We start from the raw sequence: 22945 nt of genomic DNA on the forward strand, positions 1-22945 counted from the left end.
CACAGTTTTGGCACTCAGGTTCCTTCTGAGCTCAAACCCCACATTTTTGGCACTTGGGTCCCTTGTGAAGCCAAACCCACCTTTCAAACCCCACATTTGGGCACTCAGATTCTTTCTGAGCTCAAACCCCACATTTTTGGCACTTGGGTCCCTTCTGAGCTCACACCCACCTTTCAAACCCCACATTTTGGGCACTCAGGTCCCTTCTAAGGTCAAACCCACCTTTCAAACCCCACATTTTTGGCACTTGGGTCCCTTGTGAGTTCAAACCCACCTTTCAAACCCCACATTTTGGGCACTCAGGTTCCTTTTGAGCTCATGGCTCAGAGCAGAGAGTGGCTGGGCCACCCCCCAGCCATGGGTGGGGTGCTGGGGAAATCCCAGCAGATGGAAATGTGGTAACTGCAGATGCTCATCGTCAGCTGCCTGCTTTTATTTTTTTGGGGTTTTTTATTGTTTTTTTTTTTTTTTTTGAAGCAGGCTTGTCTCTCTCCTCACCCATCTAAATGTTACCCAGACTGGGGGCTTGAACAGTGTAAAGATTTCTTTTTGATTTTTAGTTTATTCCACTGCATGTGAAGAACAAACTATCCCACTTTGACCACATTTTTATTGAACAAATAAATAAATAAATTAGTCACTCAAACCTTTGTTTTCTGTTCTTTTTCCCACCCAGTCCCCCCAAGGACCTGGATGTGCTGTGAGGCTCCTTTCACCCTCTGTTTGCCCCTTAATAATCCCAGGGATTATTTCTAACATGCCTTTGACCAGGTAAAACCCACAGCATCCCAAAAACTCTCTGAGGCTCCCAGCTGGAAGCACACATTGGTTTTTGGGATCACAGATTGCTCAGGATGCTCCTTGGGTGAAGAAAACCTCACTGGTAGTAAAGTGAGGAAGGCAGAGCAAACACTGGACACTTTTCAAGCACTACCTGCTCCTCATCATTCCTTTGTTTGTGGCTGTTTGCTGAATTTTTAGGATGAGGAAAAGCATCCTGAGTGTTTAGAGGGCCATGGATCAAAGAATCCCTCCTTGTACAGTTTTTGGATTGTCAGGGCAGGTTCTGCAAGAAGCCAAAAGGGACTTTTGAGAGTAATTTGGCACAGAGCAGATGGATCTGTAGAATTCCTGCCCCCCTCACTGCTTACACAGAAAGTGTCCTTAACCCCTCAAAATCTGAGGAGAATGAGGTTTTTTTTAAGGTTTTCAGTTTGTACTCTCTTAGGAGAAATTTAATTTTGAGGGGAGTACACACACTTGAAAACTGATGCTTAAATTGCAATTATGGAGTGGTTCTCCATCAGCCTCCAGAAATGCACTGTTAATGTAGGAAAAATGGGTATAAATATCAAACAGATAATGAATGAAGAGCTCTGCTGAGACACACACAAATCTTGCTGCTCACAAAATAAAGCAACCAAAATTTGGTGCCTCTTCTTCCATGATCAAATATCAAAGAGTCAAAACTTTAGGGTCAAACCTTCCAGAGGATCCTTGTGATTCTGGCTGACACTCATTTCTACTGCTCTGAAGATCCAAACCTTTTTTATTCAGGCACTAAAATGCAAATGTACCAAAATCTCAGTGCATTTAGGCACTTAATTTCAAATTTACCAAAATCTCTGTGCACAGGCAAAGGAAAAAGAGCTTTTTTTTTTTTTTTTTTCTTTTCTGAGCAATCTGCCAGTTTTTGTCTGAAGACTCTGTTTTGCAACATCAGAGGAAATTCACTCTCATTGATAAGGTGTCAGCTGGTAAACCAGCTCACCACCAAAAAACTCCAAGAGTGAAAGGGAAATCCCCAGGGCAAAGCAGAGCTGAAGCAAATGCCAATTCTAAAGGAGCCTCCTCAGGCCTGCAGCCAATCAGCTCAGCAGAACACTGGAAAGGAAACTTGAATTTAAAAATACATGATCTGGTTTGCAACACTCAAGCCAAGGGGCAACCACATTTTATTTATAAGTGCATCCAAATCTATTGAAATAGAAGCAGAGGGTATTTTTCTCAAGGCTAGGCAAGATTTTAGCCCCCATAACTCCCTCAAGGTACAGTTCCTACCTGTCAGCACAATTTTAATAGCAATTCTTAGGAAACAGACTGAAAAAAAAAGGGTTTAAGTGGAATTTAGGTACCAAAGCTGGCTGTGCTTAGCTGGGGATTTGCCTCTGCAGAAATACTCTGGGAGAGGAAAGGGAAAAGGAGGTACCTGAGACCTGCAACATTTCTCAGGCAAACTTCAGTGATAAACTGAATTTTGTGTGCCTGGTGGGATTATATAAACTACAGCAATGTCAGTGACCAAAATGCCTCTAAAAAACCCAGCTCCACCCTGGTTTTTATCTCTTATCAGTCACAATTTAGGTACCAAAGCTGGCTCTGCTTAGCTGGGGATTTGCCTCTGTCATTGAACCTGCAGAAATACTCTGGGTGAGAAAAGGGAAAAGGAGGCACCTGAGACCTGCAACATTTCTCAGGCAAACTTCAGTGATAAACTGAATTTTTTGTGCCTGGTGGGATTATATAAACTACAGCAATGTCAGTGATCAAAATGCCTCTAAAAACCCAGCTCCACCCTGGTTTTTATCTGCTATCAGTCACTGCCTGAGGTATCTCTCAGAATTTTGCCTTTCAGATGAGGGAATGGAATCACAACATGTGCAGCCCACAAGGCTTTCCTGGTGACAAGATATTACTTGAAGAATTCCTCCTCTAGAGGAAAATAAATGACATTTCATCCTGTGTATTCCATAAACCCAGTGATCCTCTCAGAGGCTCTGCCTTTTCCATCACACCATCAGCCTGTAACAAGATTGGGAAAATGAGATGTTCTGAGCCTAGGGACAGGCTCTCTTCAATTGTTCTGGTTCCTGTTACAGGCTCCATGAAGACAAATTCAAAATTACCAGGAATCAGCTGAGCATGGACATGAAATATTGTCAGACATATTTACTTTGATCCATGCTCCAAATGTTCAGCAGGTACTGGATTATCAACTTAGACACAAGGAGAAAAATTAAATATTGAAAGCACTTTGCTCTGAGAGGCAGAATAATGTTCCTGATGCAGCCTGGTGGGTGGGTTTGCTGTCCTGATAAATACTGGGAAAACCAATAACTAAATCAAACTAAAATAGTTTAAAATTACAGGATTTAAAATTACAGGATTTAAGTAGGCAGGTACTGGCTAAAGTGACCAAGCTGGATTTGAGCAATTTTGAGGCATTTGAGCAATTTTGAGGCATTTGAGCAATTTTCCAAGTTCTAGGAAGTACTCTGTGAACTGTTGTGCACAACATTTAAAATAAATAAACAGACAAATAAATAAAATCAGAGCCTTAGTTTGTATTTCTCTTTTTCCCAGAGCCATGTGAAATAGAAGTGCTATAGTGCAGTATATAAGAATACTGCAAACTAAACCAGAAACAAATAAAGAGTTTCCTCATTCAACCAGAAATAAATTACACAGCCCTCAAATGAACAGAAACCAAAGTAAAAGAATAAAAATAAATATTTCTGTGTGAAGAGATGCCTGGTGTAAATTTTATCTTTATTTTCTACTGAACTTTTGAACTGGGCCTGAGTCACCCCAGCCAAATTGCTAAAGCCCAGCAGAACAGCTCAGTCCTGTGCCACAGCTTCCTTGGAGGAGCAGCTTGGCCCAGCTCAGGTGGAATTTGCTTAAAAATTCACCTGCAGTGCTGTGCTGTGCTGGCTGCCACCCTGCAAGGGACTGGAAGTTCCAGTGTCACTTAATGTCACAATTCCCCCAAAGCACCGGAGTCATCGCAGCTCATTATTCAGGGTTTCAAGGATATGAAGTTCTCAGAACTTTAGGAAAATATGAAAAAAAAAAAAAAAAGAATTTGTACATCTGTCTTGGAAGGGAAGCTGTGGAATTATTGGCCCTCTGGAAGTTTGGTCAAGCTGCTTTACAAAATCTCAGATTTTTCTACATATTCTGATGTTGTAGTGCTGACATTCCCCTTCAATTTTTAAAATTCAAAACTTCTGCTGATGGAAAGGAACTGAGAGCTCAGGAGGAAAAGGATTTGTGGGGAATAACCCCAGAGCTAAATGGAAATTCACATAAAAATCTTCTCATGGATACAATCTGTATGTGTAATGTATGGGTTATTTTTAAAAATTGCTTTATCCTGCCTTCATATCATTGACAGAGGAAAGGAAAAATTATCTTTTCCTTTAAAAAATATTATCAGTAACACACCCCACTTACACAACCTGCTCTTGGAGCAAATTAAAATAAATCTCCATGAAGCAGAGACACAAATTTCCAAAAAAAACACCAAAAAATTCACAGTGAGAGCTGAGGGCTGCATTTTTCATCTCAGAACTGTGCAGAACACCTCTGTCCTTTCCACCCCACGACTTGCAGCAGCACCAGAGCAGGAAGTTCTCAGCCAGCACTGATGGCCTGAGTACAAAAAGCAGCTCTGAAGTCCAAGTTTTCCTCCCTCACTAATGAAAAGTATTCACCAGAAGCATTTCAGCTGAGCTGTACCTGTTTTTCTGGGTCACTCCTGCTAACATATGCACAGCCCAGGAAGCTTTAATTGGGAAGCACATGCAAATACATGAAATTAGAATGAAATTTCACACAGCACTTGCAAAATCAGTTGCTGCTGCTGCTGCTGCCTTTCACTTTCTGCCCTGCTGGTTCCAGCTGGCAGCTCCCAGGGAAGAGGGGAAGTTGTGAATCTCCATCCTTGGGAGACACTCAGAGCTGGGCTGGGCAAATTCCTGAGCTCCAAATCCTGCATGTGGCTGGAGCAGGACAGACCCTGTGGTCCCTGCAGCTCCCTGGGCACAGAACTCCCCCAGAAACAATCCCAAAAGCAAAGCTGGCTTAGGATTTCCAGAAATAAATACAATTATTCCAGAAATAAATACAATTATTCCAGAAATAAACACAATTATTCCCACCTGTCGCTCCTCCTCCTGACGAATCCTCTCCTCTTCTTTCCTCCTCTCCTCCTCTCTTTTTGACTCGAGTTTTCTCCTTTCTTCTCTCTCTGCTTCTTCAGCCTGAAATAAACACGATGCAAGCCAAACCTTACTCTTTTTGAATCTACATTTTAAAATTTCATATGATGATACCATGAGGGGGTTTCTTCCCACCTTTTAGATGCCTGCTCAGAAAGAAACATCAACAACATCAACAACAACAACAACCACCATTAATAATAATAATAATAATAATAATAATAATAATAATAATAATAATAATAATAATAATAATAATAATAATAATAATAATAATAATAATTTTCTTTTTTTTTTTTTTTAAAGCCACTATCATTTCACTTCCCCTCCCCTCCAGCACATTCAACTTTCTGGTAAATTTAGAAATTACCCTCCTCACTTATCTCATTTCCTTTTGAATGTGCTTATGAGCTAATTACAACAGTCATGTTAAACAATGTTGTGTCATGGAATTCCAGTTCTCCTCACTTGAAGTTTAGTTAGAAAGGACCTTAAAGAAGGAAAAAAATAAAAGGATTTGGAACACACAATGTAAAAAAAAGTGCACTCAAATGTATCATTAACCTGGGCAGAATCTCTTATATAAAAAGCTGCAATGGTCTCTTAAAATAATTTTATTTTTGTTGTTAAGACAAAGAGGTTGTTGCAAAACGAGGGAATAATAAAAAGGTCCTTGTCTTGGTGCATTAAGCTTTTTAAAAGATTTTTTTTCAGGCTCTTGAAGATACTTAAATTTTAAAATATGTTTAAGAGGACAAGCAGAAAATATTCTAGTGGAGGATTTGGCTTTGAGTGTTTCAGAGAAAAAGCCCCATCCAAGGAATTTATCTGTCTACATAGGAAAATAAAAATCAGCATGTTTTAAAATGAAACAGAAGATTCCTTGCTTCACCAACTGATGCTTATCCAACTTCATTCAACTTTGCTCACATTTTCCACCAAAAAAAAGGGGAAAAATTAAATTTAATGAGTATGGAAAGTAACAAAATGATGAAAGCACTGAGTGAGAAAAGGTTCATAATGGAAGTATATATATATAACCAATAATTAAGTTTATTACCAACTGCTCCATCTACTACATTGGATTTAAACCTCAGGCGACACTAAAATCCCCAACTTGGGATTTCACAAGCTTTAAAAATGTTCATACAGAACAATATAGAGTTTGAAAAAAATATATATATAAAAAGATAGAACAATTCCAAGGAAAATGCACAAGCTGCTGCCTTCAGAAGGCTGAAATGCCTCTTGCTTCCCTGGAATTAACACCAAAAAGCTTTGTATCTCCCCTAGCCTGTAAAAACAATAAATACAGCTAAACACAGATCAAACCAAACCACATTTCTGCCCTCTGAGAGCACCTGAAGCACTCCTCACAACTGCCCAGGGTGTTTCACCAGCTCCATGGGGACTGAAATGTATTTTTAAGGGGAGACAGTGCTGGCATTAAGCTGGAAGCAGTGGAAACATCCAAAAAAAAGCATTCAAGAGTTTAACTCCTCTACTCCCCACGAGTCTGAATGGAAAGAAAATGAGACAGAGTTTTCCACAGCCTTCTTGGGTCAGCAAAAGCTGAATTGACATTTTTCAGATAAAACAACCCTTGAGTGATGCCACTGCTTCTGGCTTTCTGTGTCATTCCCAGCTCTCTGCTGAGCTGTTCAGGCTCTGCTCAAGACGTGGCAGGAAGTCCTCACCTCTCTCTGTGCTCTCCTGGCTTGTTTCTCTTCCAATTTCCTCTGCTTCTTTGCTCCAATTTTCCCAGACACCTGAAATTCTGGCACCTCCTCGGCATCCTCTTCCTCTGCAACATTGCACAAATGACAAATTTGAAATCATCTGTCAAAAGCCTCTCGGAGAAACTTCAGTGCTGCTCAGGAAAGCAGCAGCAGATGAAAAGGAGACACACACACACACACACACACACTTCAGACAAGACCTTTTAGATGGAAAAAAGGGAAAAAAAAATCACAAGAGACTGCCAAAGCCACAGAGCAGAAGTAACAAGGCAAACACACACTCAAGTGAAGGCAGAAGTAAAAATTTCCTTGATCCTGTGAAGGGAGGCTTTTCATAAATATTTCTTGCTTTCCACAATTAAAAAGAGAGATTTTTCTCTGATACAGAAATTGTACAAAAATTTCCTTGATCCTGTGAAGGGAGGCTTTTCATAAATATTTCTTGCTTTCCACAATTAAAAAGAGAGATTTTCCTCTGATACAGAAATTGTGCTAATGGTTGTCATTATTTATCTGCCCAACACTGGCCTGCAGAGACTTTCTTCCCAGTTAGCCCCAGGCTTTGCACAGCACAAAGAGTGGGATTCAGAGGCACCCCACTCATCCACTGGTTCTGACAGATAAAACCTTTCAGGGGTGAGGAGAAAAAAAATCCTTGAAATGCAAATCTCGGGTCTGCCTGCAGGAAAATGCCATGTAAATATTTGCCTGTTGTACGACAAATGGTTGTTTACAGAGGTGATTCTGCAAGAGTGAAATATGAAAGGCTCTTATGCTCAAAGGGTGTGCAAATGACGATTTCTGCTCTCTCAAGGGCTGAGGAAGAAGAGCTTTTAAATGCAGCCATTTCCTGCCTGCTCAAAGCTCAGGAACATGTGGCCACTTTATTTGCTGGTCTAAATCAGGGCTGGGGACTGAGCTCAACACTCCCAGAGAAATCCTCAGCTCACTGCACAAACAAATTCACAGTCATGGCAGGCTCAAAATGAAAACTCTCACATATATTTGACTTTTTGGGTAAAATAATTGGTGCTTTGAGCATGCCCAGTGCTGCTCTGCTGATGCTGACACTTCAGATCCAGCCTGGAAGAGATTTGTGCCAGGATGTTTTCTGGAGGGAGCTCTCTCCAGAGCACCTGGTCCCCTTCTTTGGGAACCCAAAAAGCTGCTGTGAAAGGAGCATATGGATGAATGACACTCCCACTTCTTTTTTGTGAAGAATTAGGTTGGAAATATTCTTGTTTTACTAATTCCAAGACACAGAATGGGACTATGGTTAAACTACCAACACATCATGAGTGCTCGAGTTTGTGAAATAAAACATGAGAAAGAAAAGTTTGTGAGTGCAACATAAATGAAATTATAAGTTCCTCTCTTCTTTTGCATGGCAAGCTTTGGAGATCAGAATCTCACATTTTTCTTTGCAAGTATTAACCACTATTGGGAAAGAAATCAAAAAACAAGATTTTAAAAGTTTTTTAAATTATAATAATTGGGCATTTTAAAATGCTCTTTATTGCTTTGTGTGGCATATGAGCTCAGCATTCAAATCCTGAAGCTAAAAAAATCCTGTATGAGTGTTTCCTGCTGCTTTTTTTTGGAAAAATAATATAAAAATAATACTTCATCCCTATTGAGTGATGGATATTGTGCATAAGTTCAAGAAGAATGTGTTTGTGCTGAAATCTCTAAAATATCCCTTCTTAAATATCCCTTCCTGCACCAAGGATACTCAGACCTGACACAGCTGCTTCTATAATTTTAATGATGCTTAAAATAACTTTATTTCTATTTTAAATACAGCATCGAGGGGAGTTCCAAACCCAGTGGGTGAGCACACCCAGCACTGGCAGTTATTACTCCAAAATTACCAGCTCAGCTCTGGTATTATTGTTTAGAAAATTATTTCTTGCAAACATCACAAGTATAAAACACCATCTATGACACTGGTCTATGGTTAATGGGACTATGGTTAAACTACCAAGACATCATGAGAAATAAATGTATAAATGTGTCTGAGAGCTGTGTAGGTGGCTCTCAAATAACAGCAGTTTTCAGGAGATGGAATTAATATGAGCCTGGTTGCTGAGCTGGGCTTCAGAGAATTCCTGGAGTCTGAGATAACCAAAAGGGTTCCCCCTTCCTTCACCAGGGATACTCAGACCTGACACAGTTGCTTCTGTGATTTTAATGATGCTGAAAATAACTTTATTTTAAGTACAGGAGTTCCAAGCACAGTGGGTGAGCACACCCAGCACTAGCAGTTATTACTCCAAAATTAACAGCTCAGCTCTGGTATTATTGTTTAGAAAATTATTTCTTGCAAACATCACAAATATAAAACAGCATCTATGACACTGTTCCACCTGAGGGCTGCTCAGATTTTATCTGTATTAAGATAACCTGAGCCAGAAACCTTCTTTTAAAGCCTTTTTTTCCCCAGTCCTGGATCAGACACACTTTTGTTGCTCAGGATCATTCCTTTCCTCCTGTTTGAAGCATCTGATGTGACCCTTTAGGCATCACTTCCTCCAAGCTTCCTCCAGTGTGGAGTTCCAGCCATCAAAACCAGAGATGGGGATACAGACACAGCTGCAAAGGTCACCAGGGCACTAAACCTGGCTGCAATTAAAATTTACTGAATGAACCTAAAGGTGCTGACAGCAACACAAACACACAGCCAAAGCTGAATGCATTTGTTGTCACAGCTCCACCAAAAGCAGGGAGGGTGCTGCACACAGCCAGCAATTCTTGATTTCATTTTAATCAAGCAGGGATTGTTTCAGCAGCTTCCAATAATCACTTTTCACACACTTGTGGCTGTGACAGCACTGCCAGACTCTGTGGGGAGTGAGTCCACAGGAACTTGGCCTCCATCTGCCCCTGAGCTTGGGAGGGATGCAGGAGGGGCAGATCATGAAAAGCAGTTCAGCATCCCCCAGGTGCTGGGCTTGGGCAGCCTGTGGGAAACCCCACACTCTGACAGGACTAGAACTGAAAGAAAGCAGGTTTAAATGGAATATTGGGAATGAATTTTCCCCCTGTGAGGGTGGGGAGGCCCTGGAATGGATTTCCCAGAGAAGCTGTGGCTGCCTGGATCCCTGAAGTGTCCAAGGCCAGGCTGGACAGGGTTTGGAGCCACCTGGGATCATGGAAGGTGACCCTGAACATGGCAGGGGTGGCACTGGATGAGCTTTAACATGAATCCCACCCCAGCCTTTCTGTGATTTCAGCAGTCCCAGGAGTTCCCATCCAGAGGCAGAAAGCAGAACCAGTGTGACAAACTCTGCTTTACACAAACGTGGGGCTCTCTGCTGCCCAGCTGAGAGCTGGCTTCAGGGAACTTTTGCTTTTCATTTTTATTTTGAATCTACTGAGAGGCAGCACACCAGGGAAGTTATCAGCCACACAGGTGTCTGGATTGCTGGAAATTCACAGATTTCTTTTTAAAAATGCTTCCCAGTACCTTTAGAAAACGTGCTGGAGTGCTGATGTTCTCTATCAGGACAGAAATTCAGCAGAATCCTGTACTGTGTACAGAACAGACAAAAACTTCCAAAATAAACAATCAGCATTGTGTATTTTAATTACTCCAGAATCACAGAATGGTTTGGATTGTAAAGGACCTTAAAGATGCTGTTCCAAAACCCCAGTGCCACTCTCACCTTCCACTAGACCAGGTCTCTCCAAGCCCAACCTGGTCTAGCTGTCCTTGTCTTGCTTCCTTTTAAATTTTGGGTGAAGCAAATGGGTTCCCATCCATGGAAAAGAATGAGAGTTGCACAGGTGGCTACTCCCAGAAAGTCCTTTGGGCACAGCTGCATTATTTACTATTTGTGCAGCACCTAACAAAGGGAGTAAGGGAAAGGAGAGGGGGAAAAGATGCCAGGCAGAAGCAGAAAATGTTATTAACAGCAGGTAATTAATACCCAACAGATGTGTGACACCAGCCACTGGAAAGGTGTGGCCATTTCTCAGTAACACAATCCTGTGGTGGGATTAATTATAGTCTAATAACTACCTTTAATTTTTGCGTTTTTTTTTAATTTTTTAACTTAGAAACGGAACGAGAAACCGGTTTATTAACCAGAAGCCACAAAAGCAGGCGACACTTAGGGCAGACAAGTGCAGCAGACACAAAGAGCAGAGTTTAGAGCAGAATGTGAGGTTCATTCTCAGCTGAAAGCATTTGGCAGAAGTGAGAAACCACAGAGCCCCCCTGCCCAGGCTGGCTGTGCCTGAGCAGGACCAGACACTCACTGGGGGCACTCTGACAACACCAACCCCACTGCACGAGTAGCAGCAAGGCAAAACTGAATTTTGATTCACTACTTGGGATATTAGTCAAAGTTTAGATGTACTAGAAAGGTTTTCCCACTGATTAAGCATTAAAATAATTTCAAGTAACCAATGAACACAGCTCCCTTTCGCAAGAACAGCGTGGGACCACATCACTGCTTCTAAATTTACACATTTTCCAGAGCTTTCAGTGCTCAGAAAAAGTGCTTATTTTAAGAGATTTCAGCACAAACACTTTCTTCTTGAACTTATGCACAATATCCATCACTCAATAGGGATGAAGCATTATTTTTATATTATTTTTCAGCAGAAAACACTTATACGGGATTTTTTTAGCTGCAGGATTTGAATGCTGAGCTCAGATGCCACACAAAGCAATAAAGAGCATTTTAAAATGCCCAATTATTATCATTTTAAAAAACTTTTAAAACCTTGTTTTTTGCTTTCTTTCCCAGTAATGATTAATACTTGCAAAGAAAAATGTGAGATTCTGATCTCCAAAGCTTGCCATGCAAAAGAAGAGAGGAACTTATAATTTCATTTATGTTGCACTCACAAACTTTTGTTTCTCATGTTTTATTTCACAATCTCGAGCACTCAAAGTGTCAAAAGCTGTTGGATTTATCATTACTGATGCTGTGGAAGTAAAATAATTTAACCAAATGTTCACTGTGCTGGAGATTCCAACACTTGTGCTCAGCTGCACAATGCTAAAAGCTCAGAGAAAAATCATGCAGATGTTGGGATATTTAACTTTTGGGAGTTTTATGTTGCTGCCAGAAGTAGAGAGCCCACAGACTGGGCTCTCTACTATTATTGCTATTATGAAATAATAAAATATTAAATAATAAATATAAGAAAATATTAAATAATAAAAGCAACCTGACAAAATCAGATTTTTTCTTTGAGGGAGTCCTTACTTTCTGTTTGTTAAAAAACCAAACCAAACAAAAATCCACACAAAGCCCCATTTTTTGGCAACACATTTTTTCAACAAATCAGAGAGGTCATTTTGAAGATGTGAAGGTGAGTGTCCTTCAAATTCAAACCCTTGGAAAACACTGCCTGGAAATGGAGTGGGCTGCTGAGGCTCTTCTAGCACACCCTTCCCTTTTCCTTTTCTTTTCACCCACACTCCCAGCAGACCCAGAGGTCCCTGCTCTGTGACATTTTGGAAAGTGCTGGCATTTCTTACACAAGTCTGGTTCTTGCTCACCACCCCATGATTTAGGGCAGTAATAAATCACACCAAGATTTAGGGCAGTTATAAATCACACCATGACTTAGGGCAGTTAAAATCACCAATTTCTCTTTCCCCTCACATCACCAGCAGTAAAGTTTTGGCCTGACACACCTCTCTCTCCAAGTGACAGAAAATCCTCACTATTTTTAGCACAGCTGGATCAAGAGAACCCAACTGTACCTGTCATTATTTCATCCTCACGAGTTTCCTGCCACTTGAGGGGAAATTATGGTTTTGATGGAAATAGCAGATGGATGGGTCACTCTCTGCTCCAAAATGCAGTCTCAAGAGAAGCACCTTCCTCACCTCTTTGCAATGTTCAAGGACAAGGAGCAGGTTTGGAGGGTCAAGCTCAACTTGAGAGCTGGGCAAGTGTTTTTTCTGTACCAGTAAAAGCTCACAACACAACACCCTTATGTCCACCCAGAGGTGAGCAGAATCCAAGTGGATGCACTCAGAGCATCAGTCAGGCAAAACCAAGAGCCAAGCACACCCTCCTTGCATGGCAAATAAAAGGAATTTCTAATTGGAAATGGGTGATGGTATTTTTTCACACTACCATATGGCCCAAACATCCCTCACTGCAACTCCAACACCAATTTATCCCCTTCTCCCACTGCTTAGCTTGGCCTTTCTTGCCCTAAATGATTAATGCCTGAAATCCTCAGCCATTTCTGCCTTGCAGCATTTTCATCTTGGCTGCAGTCAGCCCACAAAGCCACCTCTGTCTGGGTTCAATTTAAATTAAGACACACAGAGTTAATTAAGTCTGCTGGCTGGGCTCTCCACCTAACCACATAAATTCACAACTCTCCTTCAGCCTCCTTTTGCACAGGGAGAGGAGCAGGCACCCTGCTCCAATGTGCAGAGCACAGAGGTTGTTAGTTTTTAACAAGACTCCCAGATTGCAGAGGGCTGCAGAAAAGGCAGGAGTGCTGTGGCTGGGATGAAATTGGGCAATTTGAGGCAATCAAAACCATTTTTCTAAAGCCAGCTTGAAAGTCCCTAGCTCAGGGGTCCCAGTCATTTTGAGAATCACTTTGTCACCAAGGGGAACCATCTCCCAGCAATCTCTGACCATCAGAGGGTACCTGCAGGTGCTGATGCTCTCCTGACAGGTGGACTGGGGCAGGGTGGGCACCTGGCTGGGGCTGTCCCATGCCACAGCCCACAGGGACCCTGGCAATCAGGAGCCCAGCACCTGCTGGCTTTTCCCTCTGGGAGGAAAGCCAAAATGTTTGCTGCTGTACCATTGTCTGTCTGTGACAATCCATGACTGATTTAGTTAGCTACCCCAGCAAACTGAGGAATTACAACCTGAGACAAAACCAAGTGACAGAAAAGCCTCACCCTCACTATGTTTAGAACAGCTGGATCAAGAGAACCCAACTGTACCTGTCATTATTTCATCCTCATGAGTTTCTTGTCACTTGAGAGGAAATGATGGTTTTGATGGAAACATCAGATGGATGGGTCACTTTCTGCTCCAAAATGCAATGGGTGTAGATTTGAATATTGAAAATAATCATTACTATCTCTGTATTAAATGATTCCTTATTAAATGATTAAATTAAATTCCTTATTCCTGTATTAAATTATTCTTTATCCAGACTTACAAGTAAAATTGAAGCTACAGAAAGGACAATGAAGTTTTCAAGGTTTTGATCTTAGTGCCCAGGGTTTGGGGGTGTTTCTCCTCCCCCGTTGCTCTGTGAGAGATTTGAGTCCTGGCACAAACCCAGCAGCTCAGCACAGACAGCAGAAATCGTGGGCTACAACTTTACCCTCAAAGCTTCTTTCTCATTCTGGAATTGAAATCTGATTGTTAGATGGAAAACACAAAACCCTCGTGCTAACCACAACTCCAAAGTCTGCAAGTGCAGCTTTGGGGACATTTCCTAGAGTCAGCAGAACCGGCTCCCAACAGGCGGAAAATTCTGAGGTGGCAACAGATTCCTACCTGACTGCACTGTGTGACTGCCACAAGGACACTGGGATGGTCAGGACATCCCCACAGCCTCCCTGAGGTCAGGGCTCAGATTCTTGCAGCAATGGCTTGGTGAAGAAATCACTTCTTGGCAGAAATCAAGAGTGACACACAGAGGGATCAGGCAGCTTTGCCCAAAGTTCAGCACAGGCCCAGAGTGGAAATTCCACAAACGGAACAGAAATTTAGCAGTAAAACATTGCATCAAATTCAAACAAACAAAAAAAAAAAAATCTGCTTTGGTTGCAGATGTTCAGAAGTTTTCAAAGGCGAGAGTGGAGAAACCAGACTGGCTTGGGTTTGGTGTTTCTCTCTAAATTGCCAAATAATTTTGCTCTTAAGCCCTGGTGATGCACTGGGTTCTCTCTCCAAGAAGTCAATGAATTCTTTAGCACAAAACCCTGCCATGGAGAGAACTTGCTATTCCAGCTGGTTCAAATGCAAGCAGCAATTAGGGAAAACTGCTCTATACTGCAGTGACACAGAGAAAATGAAAAAAAAAAGGGATAAATCCCAGAGTGATTCCAGGCTTGTGCCACACGTCCACAGAGAAAGCTTTAAAACATTCAACACATCCTTTTTTAAGGGGAAAACCCTTACAAAAGACAGGTATCTTAATGCCTTACCTAAGCCAGGCAGCTCAGGGCCAGGCTGAAGGATTTGCAGCACAGAGGGTGGCAAATCCCAATTATTAATGGCCACTGGTCACCTCAGTGCTGGGGAGTCAGGGACAGCTGCCTCTCTCCACAGCTCCTCTGCCCAAATCTCTGCTCACTCTCCAAAGGCTTTGCTGCTCCTGCTGTGCACCTGTGCTCAGCCACTTGGAAAAACCATCCAAAAATACGAATAAAACCACCCAGAGAAGCAAAAAGCAAGAAGCTGGTTTCATTTGGGTAAGAAATTAGGGAAAACAAATAAAAGAAGGCATGTCATTTCAAAGGGAACTTCATGCAAAAGCAGCAGCACTTGCATCTGATGTACAGAAAGCTGCAAAAGAATTATTTATAAAGCCCAATGACACAGATTCTTCTATTGCTAAAGTGACAAAGTAAGATAAGATAAGATGAGCCATTTGCTTTGACAGCTTCACTGTCGGCCCTCAGCATTCAAACTTTTGATGTCTGGAGCTGAAAACTGAGTATTTTTAGATTCCATTTTCTTTCCAGGATGTTATCACAAGAGAAGAAATAACCAAAGTTGAAAAGTTCACACCTGTCCAATCTCCATCTGTGAAACTGCTGAACATAATTAGCTGGAAAAGGACATTCAGCTGCCACCGTGAGGCTTCCTCCAAACTGCAGGGCAAGAGAAGCTGAACCAAGTCCAAACAGTCCCTAATGAAGGCATCACAGAGGTGTGTGCTCAGTGCTTTCACCTCCTGCACACCACAAAGACACCCTGGCCTCCACTGCAAACTCCAGAACTTGGGCAGAAAGCCTGAACACCTCACCCACGATCTGAAAGCAGAAAGAATCCAGGGGGTGAATCATGGTGATCTCATCTCTCCAGCAATAAAGAGAATCACGTGTCAACCTTCACCAGAAAAGGGAATTGTACTAACAGGATGTAGAAAGATCTTATTTATCACCATATTTTTGTCTGCACCACAGAAATGTAGCTGTGAACTGTAAATGCAGCTCAGGATTTGCACAGCACATTGTCAACAACCTGCTGGCAAAATGCTGCAGGCTGTGGTGATCTCCTCCTGATCCTGAGCACCACCTGGATGGCTCCTTGGAGAGAGAACTCCATGTTTTGCAGAGATTCCATTGGGAATTAATGCTTCCCACTAATTTAAAAGGAACCAGTAATGCACTACAGCTTGGTGTTCAATGCAAGGTGTGGATTCTGTTCTCCCAAATTTACAGAAAATTCACAAAATCACTGGGTTGAGAGACCCCTTCAAGATCATTGAGTCCAACCCAGCCCCAACCCCTCAACCAAACCCTGGCACCCAGTGCCACATCCAGGCTTTGTTAAACACACCCAGGGATGGGGACTCCACCACCTCCCTGGGCAGAAAATTCCAGAACTTTATCACTCTTTCTGTGAAAAACTTTTTCCTGATATCCAACCCTTGGTGCAGCTCGAGGCTGTGTGCTCTGGTTCTGTCAGTGCTGCCTGGAGAAAGAGACCAACCCCACCTGACTACAACCACCTTTCAGGGAGTTGTAGAGAGTGATAAGGTCACCTAAATTAAGGTAATTTAATTTAATTCCCTGCATGGCTAAGAAGGAAACTTCCTAAAAAGTTTTTAGGAGGGATGTGAATAGTCTGGCACCACAGAAAGAGACCAACCCCACCTGACTGCAGCTGCCTTTCAAGGGAGTTGTAGAGAGTGACAAGGTCACCTAAATTAAGGTAATTTAATCTAATTCCTTGCATGCCTAAGCAGGAATACAAAAGTTTTTGGGAAGGATGTGAAGGGTCTGGCACCACAAATAGCCAGGATTCACCTCAGGAAGAAGCAGAGGTTTAATGTAAGGGGTATATGGAGAAAAGTGATGAAGTAGGAAGAGAAGAAATGTTATTTTATGGTAAATTTTTTATGCTTTCTCGGTGATTTCTCACGGGTAGTTCTTCACAACACAGTTAACAAACTCTAGTTCTCTTCTTAACCACTTAACTCACTCTTTTATAACTCATCTTTATTGGCTACAGCTGTGGCCTATTAAGGGCAGGCTTGTTCTTAATCTTTACAGAATCACAGAATGATGAGGTTGGAAGAGACCTCTAAGATCATCGAGTCCAACCTGTGCCCTCACACCTCAACCAGACTCTAGCCCCAAGTGCCATGTCCAGGCTTTTTTAAACACATCCAGAGATGGTGATTCTACCCCCTCCCTGGGAAGAGCATTCCAGTACTTTATTATTCTTTTGGTGAACAATTTCTTCCTAAAATCCAACCTACACCTTCCCTGATGCAGCTTGAGACTGTGTCCTCTTGTTCTGAGGACAATTAATTAGTAATTAAAACAACTACAACTCCTCAAAAATAAAATTACTTTCTATACTATCTCTATTTTTTTTACATTTTATCCCCCCCCCCCCCAAAGACAAGATTATGGTGAAACTGTAAATAACCCATCAGCAAAACTCAACAACTTCCTCCAGGAGCCAGCTGCACCCCTTGCCCAGCTTCAACACCTGCAGTGAAGCTTTGTTTCAATGCCTGCAAGATGAGCTTGTTATAGATGGATAGTGAGATGACTGGCTCTCACAATTATTGTGTGAATATTAAGAAAAGCTTTAGTGATGCATGGTTATGTTATTGTGGTTTAGATGTCCTCTGCTCTCCCCATAGCTCCCTTTCCCCCCTGTATTGCTGCCATCAGACAGCCTGGGCTGTCCAGGACAGGTACAAAGAAGCTGCACAGGTGTCCCTGGCATGGGGCAGTTGGGAATGGAAAAGCTTGGGGGTGCTGAGGGGGTGAGGCATGGCAACACCTGACCTCCAATCCAGTGACAAGAAAGCAGCTTCCACTGATAAATGGCACAGAAGAGCTGACTGACAGACTTTGGGAGGGGCCAGGGCTGGCTGAGGCAACCCCCCAGGGGTATAAAAGACTGAGGATCCATCTTGAAGATGAACTGGCCATGTGGTACCCATGAGAGCACTTCCCAGTGCTGCAAATTTTTCCTTACATAGTCCTTTTGTTGTATTTTTGTCAAGGTTTAAAAAACCTGTTTAACTTTTCAAAGTGAGCAGTTGTCTCACATGCCTGTCCTGCATCAGCTCTGTGCAGTTGCATTTCCAGAGTGGTGCTGCTTTTTGGATGCCATCACCCAAGCACCTGGGGGGCCACTCCTGCCCTGCAGGAGCAGCTCAGCTGCAGGTCAGACCCTCATGCAGTGTCAGTCTCTTACAGATGGACAAGGAGATGATTGGCGCTCACAATTAAGGGGTGACTATTGTGTGAATATTAAGAACAGCTTTAGTGATGTATGGTTATGTTATTGTGGTTTAGATGTCCTCTGCTCTCCCCATAGCTCCCTTTCCCCCCTGTATTGCTGCCATCAGACAGCCTGGGCTGTCCAGGACAGGTACAAAGAAGCTGCACAGGTGTCCCTGGCATGGGGCAGTTGGGAATGGAAAAGCTTGGGGGTGCTGAGGGGGTGAGCCATGGCAACACCTCCAATCCAGTGACAAGAAAGCAGCTTCCACTGATAAATGGCACAGAAGAGCTGACTGACAGACTTTGGGAGAGGCCAGGGCTGGCTGAGGCAACCCCCAGGGGTATAAAAGACTGAGCATCCATCTTGAAGATGAACTGACTGTGTGGTACCCATGAAGGCATTTTCCAGCACGGCAAAATTTTTCCTTTTGTAGTCCTTTCGTTGTGTTTTTGTTAATAAACCCTTTTAACTTGTCAAAGTGGGCGGTTGTCACTGCCAAGCTGAAGGCAGAGTTACCTTCCAGCCCCTGCTCTGCCTGCTGGGCTCTCCTCTGGGCCATCAGCCTGGTGCCCATGTTCCTGCGGCGCCGGGGCATCCCCTCCGCCCGCTCCTCCTGGGGCCGGGGCCTGGCCCCTGCTGCTGCTGCTGCTGCTGCCACATTCTGCTGCTGATCCTCATCAGCTGCAAGAAAAAAAGAAAATATTCATGTTAAAGATGCCTTTCCCTTCTGCCTCCGGTTTCTGAGTTAGCAAACGGCACGGACGCAAAAGTGCGTTTTTCTTTCTTTGTGAAAAATGGCTTTTTGTGAATATTAAAATGAGTATTATACGTGCTGTGTTAGAAAGTTATGCTTTAATTTATTATTTATTAATTTAATTTAATTTATTTCATTTATTAATTTTATTTATTATTTATTATTTCTTTTTAAGTATTAATTTGCTTAAGTAGCGTGTTAAATATAATTTTAGATTGTAATATAATCTTAAAATAGAAACCCTGCTATGTAAGATACTTTTTTAAAAAGAGAGGAATGAAGTACTTGCACTGAGATAGCAGCCACAGGACACCTGAATCTTTCAGAGAAAAAGAATTTATTGCTCCCTTATTAGAAGAAACAAATTCTTTGTTCTTATTGTCTTGTATTGTCCTAAATCCTAATTGTCCAAATTTTTATGACTCTAATTTTATTACTATTTTTATAACCATTTTATTACTATTGAACTTTTAAAATTCTAAAAACAAGTGATTGGCATAGTTTTTCACACTATGTAAGATACTTTTTTTAAAAGAGAGGAATGAGGTACTTGCACTGAGATAGCAGCCACAGGACACCTGAATCTTCCAGAGAAAAAGAATTTATTGCTCCATTATTAGAAGAAATGAACTTCTTCCTGCCTCACTCAGGATTCAGAGGAAGAAGCTGACAGTGACCAGACAGAATCCTGTGTTTGAATGGAATTTATGCATCATGTATGAGATGTATGAATATGCAACAGGCTGTTGTTTTTAAGGGTTAATCCTCTGTTAATGTGGGTCCTTTTTAAGGCTTATTTAGCCCAGAAAAAGAGGTACCTGGATGGTCTGTAACTTTGTTTCTATTGTCTCATTGTGCTAACCCTAATTGTCCACATTTTTTTATTATTCTAATTTTATTACTATTTTTATAACCATTTTATTACTATTTAACTCTTAAAAATTTAAAACCAAGTAATTGGCGTTTTTCACATTTCTGAAGTATTTTGATTTTTTAATTTGGATTTGTACTTGTGTAACACAGATTCATGTGACTGAAACCTCAGAGGCTGAATGTTTCAGAGAGGAATATGTAAAGCATTCCACACGAAACACACCCTGAAGTGCAAACAAGGATCACAAATTACAGCTGAAATAAACACTTCATTCTGCCCTGCTGATTTCAAGTCCCCAAATCACAGGTAGGTACAAACAAGGACACAAAGGGCCACTGCAGTTACTAATTAAGATCTGGCAAATGAAGAATATCCTAATAGGAGCAGCTGGGAGGATGGAACCGACCAGTGGGTTCATTTCAGAAGTTTTCCATAGAAAACGCTCAGATTTTTTTTTTTGAGGCTTCCTGTTGCTTTTAACTTGGGCAGTAATGCAAAAAAAAAAAAAAACCAAACCACATAATGGTAAAATGCCATCATCCTTGATACCTGCTTTGCATATTCTGTTGATAAGCCTAACTGATATTTGTTACCTGCTCAATCCTGCAAAGTATTAACTTTTAAGCTTTAATTCAAGCAAATATTCAAATAGTCTCATGGAAAACTGCAGAACAACTCACTTACTCCAGCTCAGGACACATTTATTTTGTGATCTGACGGATTATGGTGTGTAAGCTCTGTGCTAAGTCTCCAGCACCCCCTGAGCCAAACAATGCTCTCCTGAAAAAACTCCTATTAGCATATCTGCCATCAGAAAATGGGATTTGTTGTGAGTGAATCTATGCAGCACCAAAGGTGTGCCTGCAGTTCACCTCAGCTATTTCAGCCTTCAAAGTGCTGATTTTGGGGCTGGTAAGGACAGGCTGGAGCTCTGAGCTCAGCAGGGCCACCTGAGGCAGGCTGTGGCCAGCAGAGATGTCACAGGGATGTCAGCAGGTCCCCACACATTGTGACACTTGAAACTGAGCCACTGCCCTGTCACACTGCTGTCACCTTCCTGGTGCCATCCACCTGTGCAGACAGAACAGGGCCGGGAGAAATCACTGAGTGCAGAGATGCCAAAATGCTGCTCCAATCTGGAATGCTACAGGAAACCTTCTCCTGAAGAAGCAGAGCAGATCACTTCTTGGACACTGATAAATGCCAAAAAAGCTCTGCAAAAAGCTTTTTATGCAAATGAAGTATTTCACTTCCTAAGTTCTTGAGGTATGGTGCAATTCAAACCTCAGCATCCTTTCACCTGCAAGCTTCAGTAATCCCCAAGATGGTCCTGCCCAGCAGCTCAGCTGTGCAGCTCCAGCACTCATTCATTCTGCTTTTGGTTCCTGCTGTCCTGTGAAACAGAGACTGCTTTGCATTTTATGAAAGAGGAATCTATTTATAAGCCATGTATTTATTTCAAACCAAAGAGCTCAAGCCTCACAGAGATAAACACATGAACCAAGCTCTCAGCTTTTTCCCACTGAACTCTCTACAGGAGACTCAGCAATTCCTCAAAGTGACCAGTGTGGAGTGGGCTCAGGATGTACCAAACCCCACCACACCTGACCCAGCACAGCACAGTCAAACACCCAGGGCAGCTGGTGGACAATATCTGTCACATCTCCAAAATGTGCACGTTAACAGAAGACACCAAGCCACTATGGGTTGTCATTTAGTAGGAAAATAAATGTTTTAATGAAGATTTTTTTTCTTCTTTCCAGTTTTTAAAATATTTCTCCTGAGTGCAGATTCTTTTTCAGCAGCACACAGCTGGTTGAACATGAGCCAGTGACACCTGGCTTGTGGCAGCAGGGCCAGGGCAGTGCCTGTCCCCTGTGCTGGCACTGCTGGGGCACCTCCAATGCTGGGGACAGTTTTTGAGCCCCTCCCAATAAGAAAGACCTGGAGGGGCTGGAGAGAGTCCAGGGAAGGGAACAGAGCTGGGAAGGGTCTGGAGCACCAGGAGAGGCTGAGGGAGCTGGGAAAGGGGCTCAGCCTGGAGCAAAGGAGGCTCGGGGGAGGTCAGGCTCTGCTCCAGGGAACAGGGACAGGAGCAGAGGGAACGGCCTCAGGCTGGGCCAGGGGAGGCTCAGGTTGGATATTTGGGAAAATTTCTTCTCCAAAAAGGCTCTCCAGCCCTGGCACAGCTGCCCAGGGCAGTGGTGGAGTCCCCATCCCTGGAGGGATTTAGAAGCCATGTAGATGTGGTACCTGGGGACATGGTCAGTGGTGGCCTTGGCAGTGCTGGGGGAATGGCTGGACAGAATGACCTCAGAGGGCTTTTCCAACCTTTCTGACAGGAGCATTCTTGAGCTTCTGTTTGCCAGGCACTCAGCTGGGCAGGGATTTGGAAAACACGAATGTTCCTCACTGCATTTCTCCCTGTCATTCACAGGAGCAGCAGAAAATCCTCATTTCCTTTGCTGTGCTGTGCCACACCTGGACCTGCTCCCTCAGGGGTCAGGGCTCTGCCTACGTGACTGCAGACACAGCTTTTGTTCAGAATGCTGAAAGCTCAGCTGTGCTTCCCTCCCCCTGAGCTGTGACACACGGAGGGGAGGCTTCACACAACAGAGGACACACTGAAAAATCACTTTTCCTTTTCCTTGGGGCTGGACTGACCATCAGATCTGAGCTGAACAATGATTTGCTCTGGGGTCTGGCCCTGCTGGGTTTGTTTTTTTAACCTCCTCCTGCAGCACACAGGGCGGGCTTTGGCTGCTGCACTTATCTGAGCACATCTCTTCATGTTCCTGGAGCTGCAGAGGTCTCAGCAGTGGCACCCCAGGCTAGTCAGATCATGCAGAGATTAGTCACACAAGCACTAATTAGCCTTGATCCAAAGCCATCTGAGTGAAAATTAATGGCCAGCGTTAAAGAGGTGAGACAAGCCATCCACAAGCTTTGCAGAACGACAGGCCAGGCTGAATTGATGAGATAAACCCCTCAAATTAACAGGTAATACAAACAAAACACTCAACAGCTGTCTGGGAAAGGGACACGGGCTCAGTTTGCATTTGTGGTGTCCAGGGTCTGACTCAGCCCCAACAACCCAAGAAGATTTTTGTGCTGGGCACAGCAGCTCTGCCTGGGTGCTCAGGAAGCAT

The 22945-nt window shown here is 42.8% G+C and overlaps 1 protein-coding gene across 1 annotated transcript in view; it reads right to left on the minus strand.

Annotated features, from left to right (window-relative positions):
- The window catches only part of DDRGK1 (DDRGK domain containing 1), a 43836-nt gene that overhangs the window by 14976 nt on the left and 5915 nt on the right, over positions 1–22945 (minus strand). The window contains exons 2-4 of the mRNA XM_036382536.2: positions 18685–18849; positions 6701–6807; positions 4944–5045 (exon numbers count right to left, since the gene is read on the minus strand). Of these exons, the coding sequence (XP_036238429.1) occupies positions 4944–5045; positions 6701–6807; positions 18685–18849 (374 nt within the window). The remainder of the gene's footprint in view (positions 1–4943; positions 5046–6700; positions 6808–18684; positions 18850–22945) is intronic.

The sequence above is a fragment of the Molothrus ater genome, chromosome 4, assembly GCF_012460135.2.
Source record: "Molothrus ater isolate BHLD 08-10-18 breed brown headed cowbird chromosome 4, BPBGC_Mater_1.1, whole genome shotgun sequence".
Lineage (NCBI taxonomy): Eukaryota > Metazoa > Chordata > Aves > Passeriformes > Icteridae > Molothrus > Molothrus ater.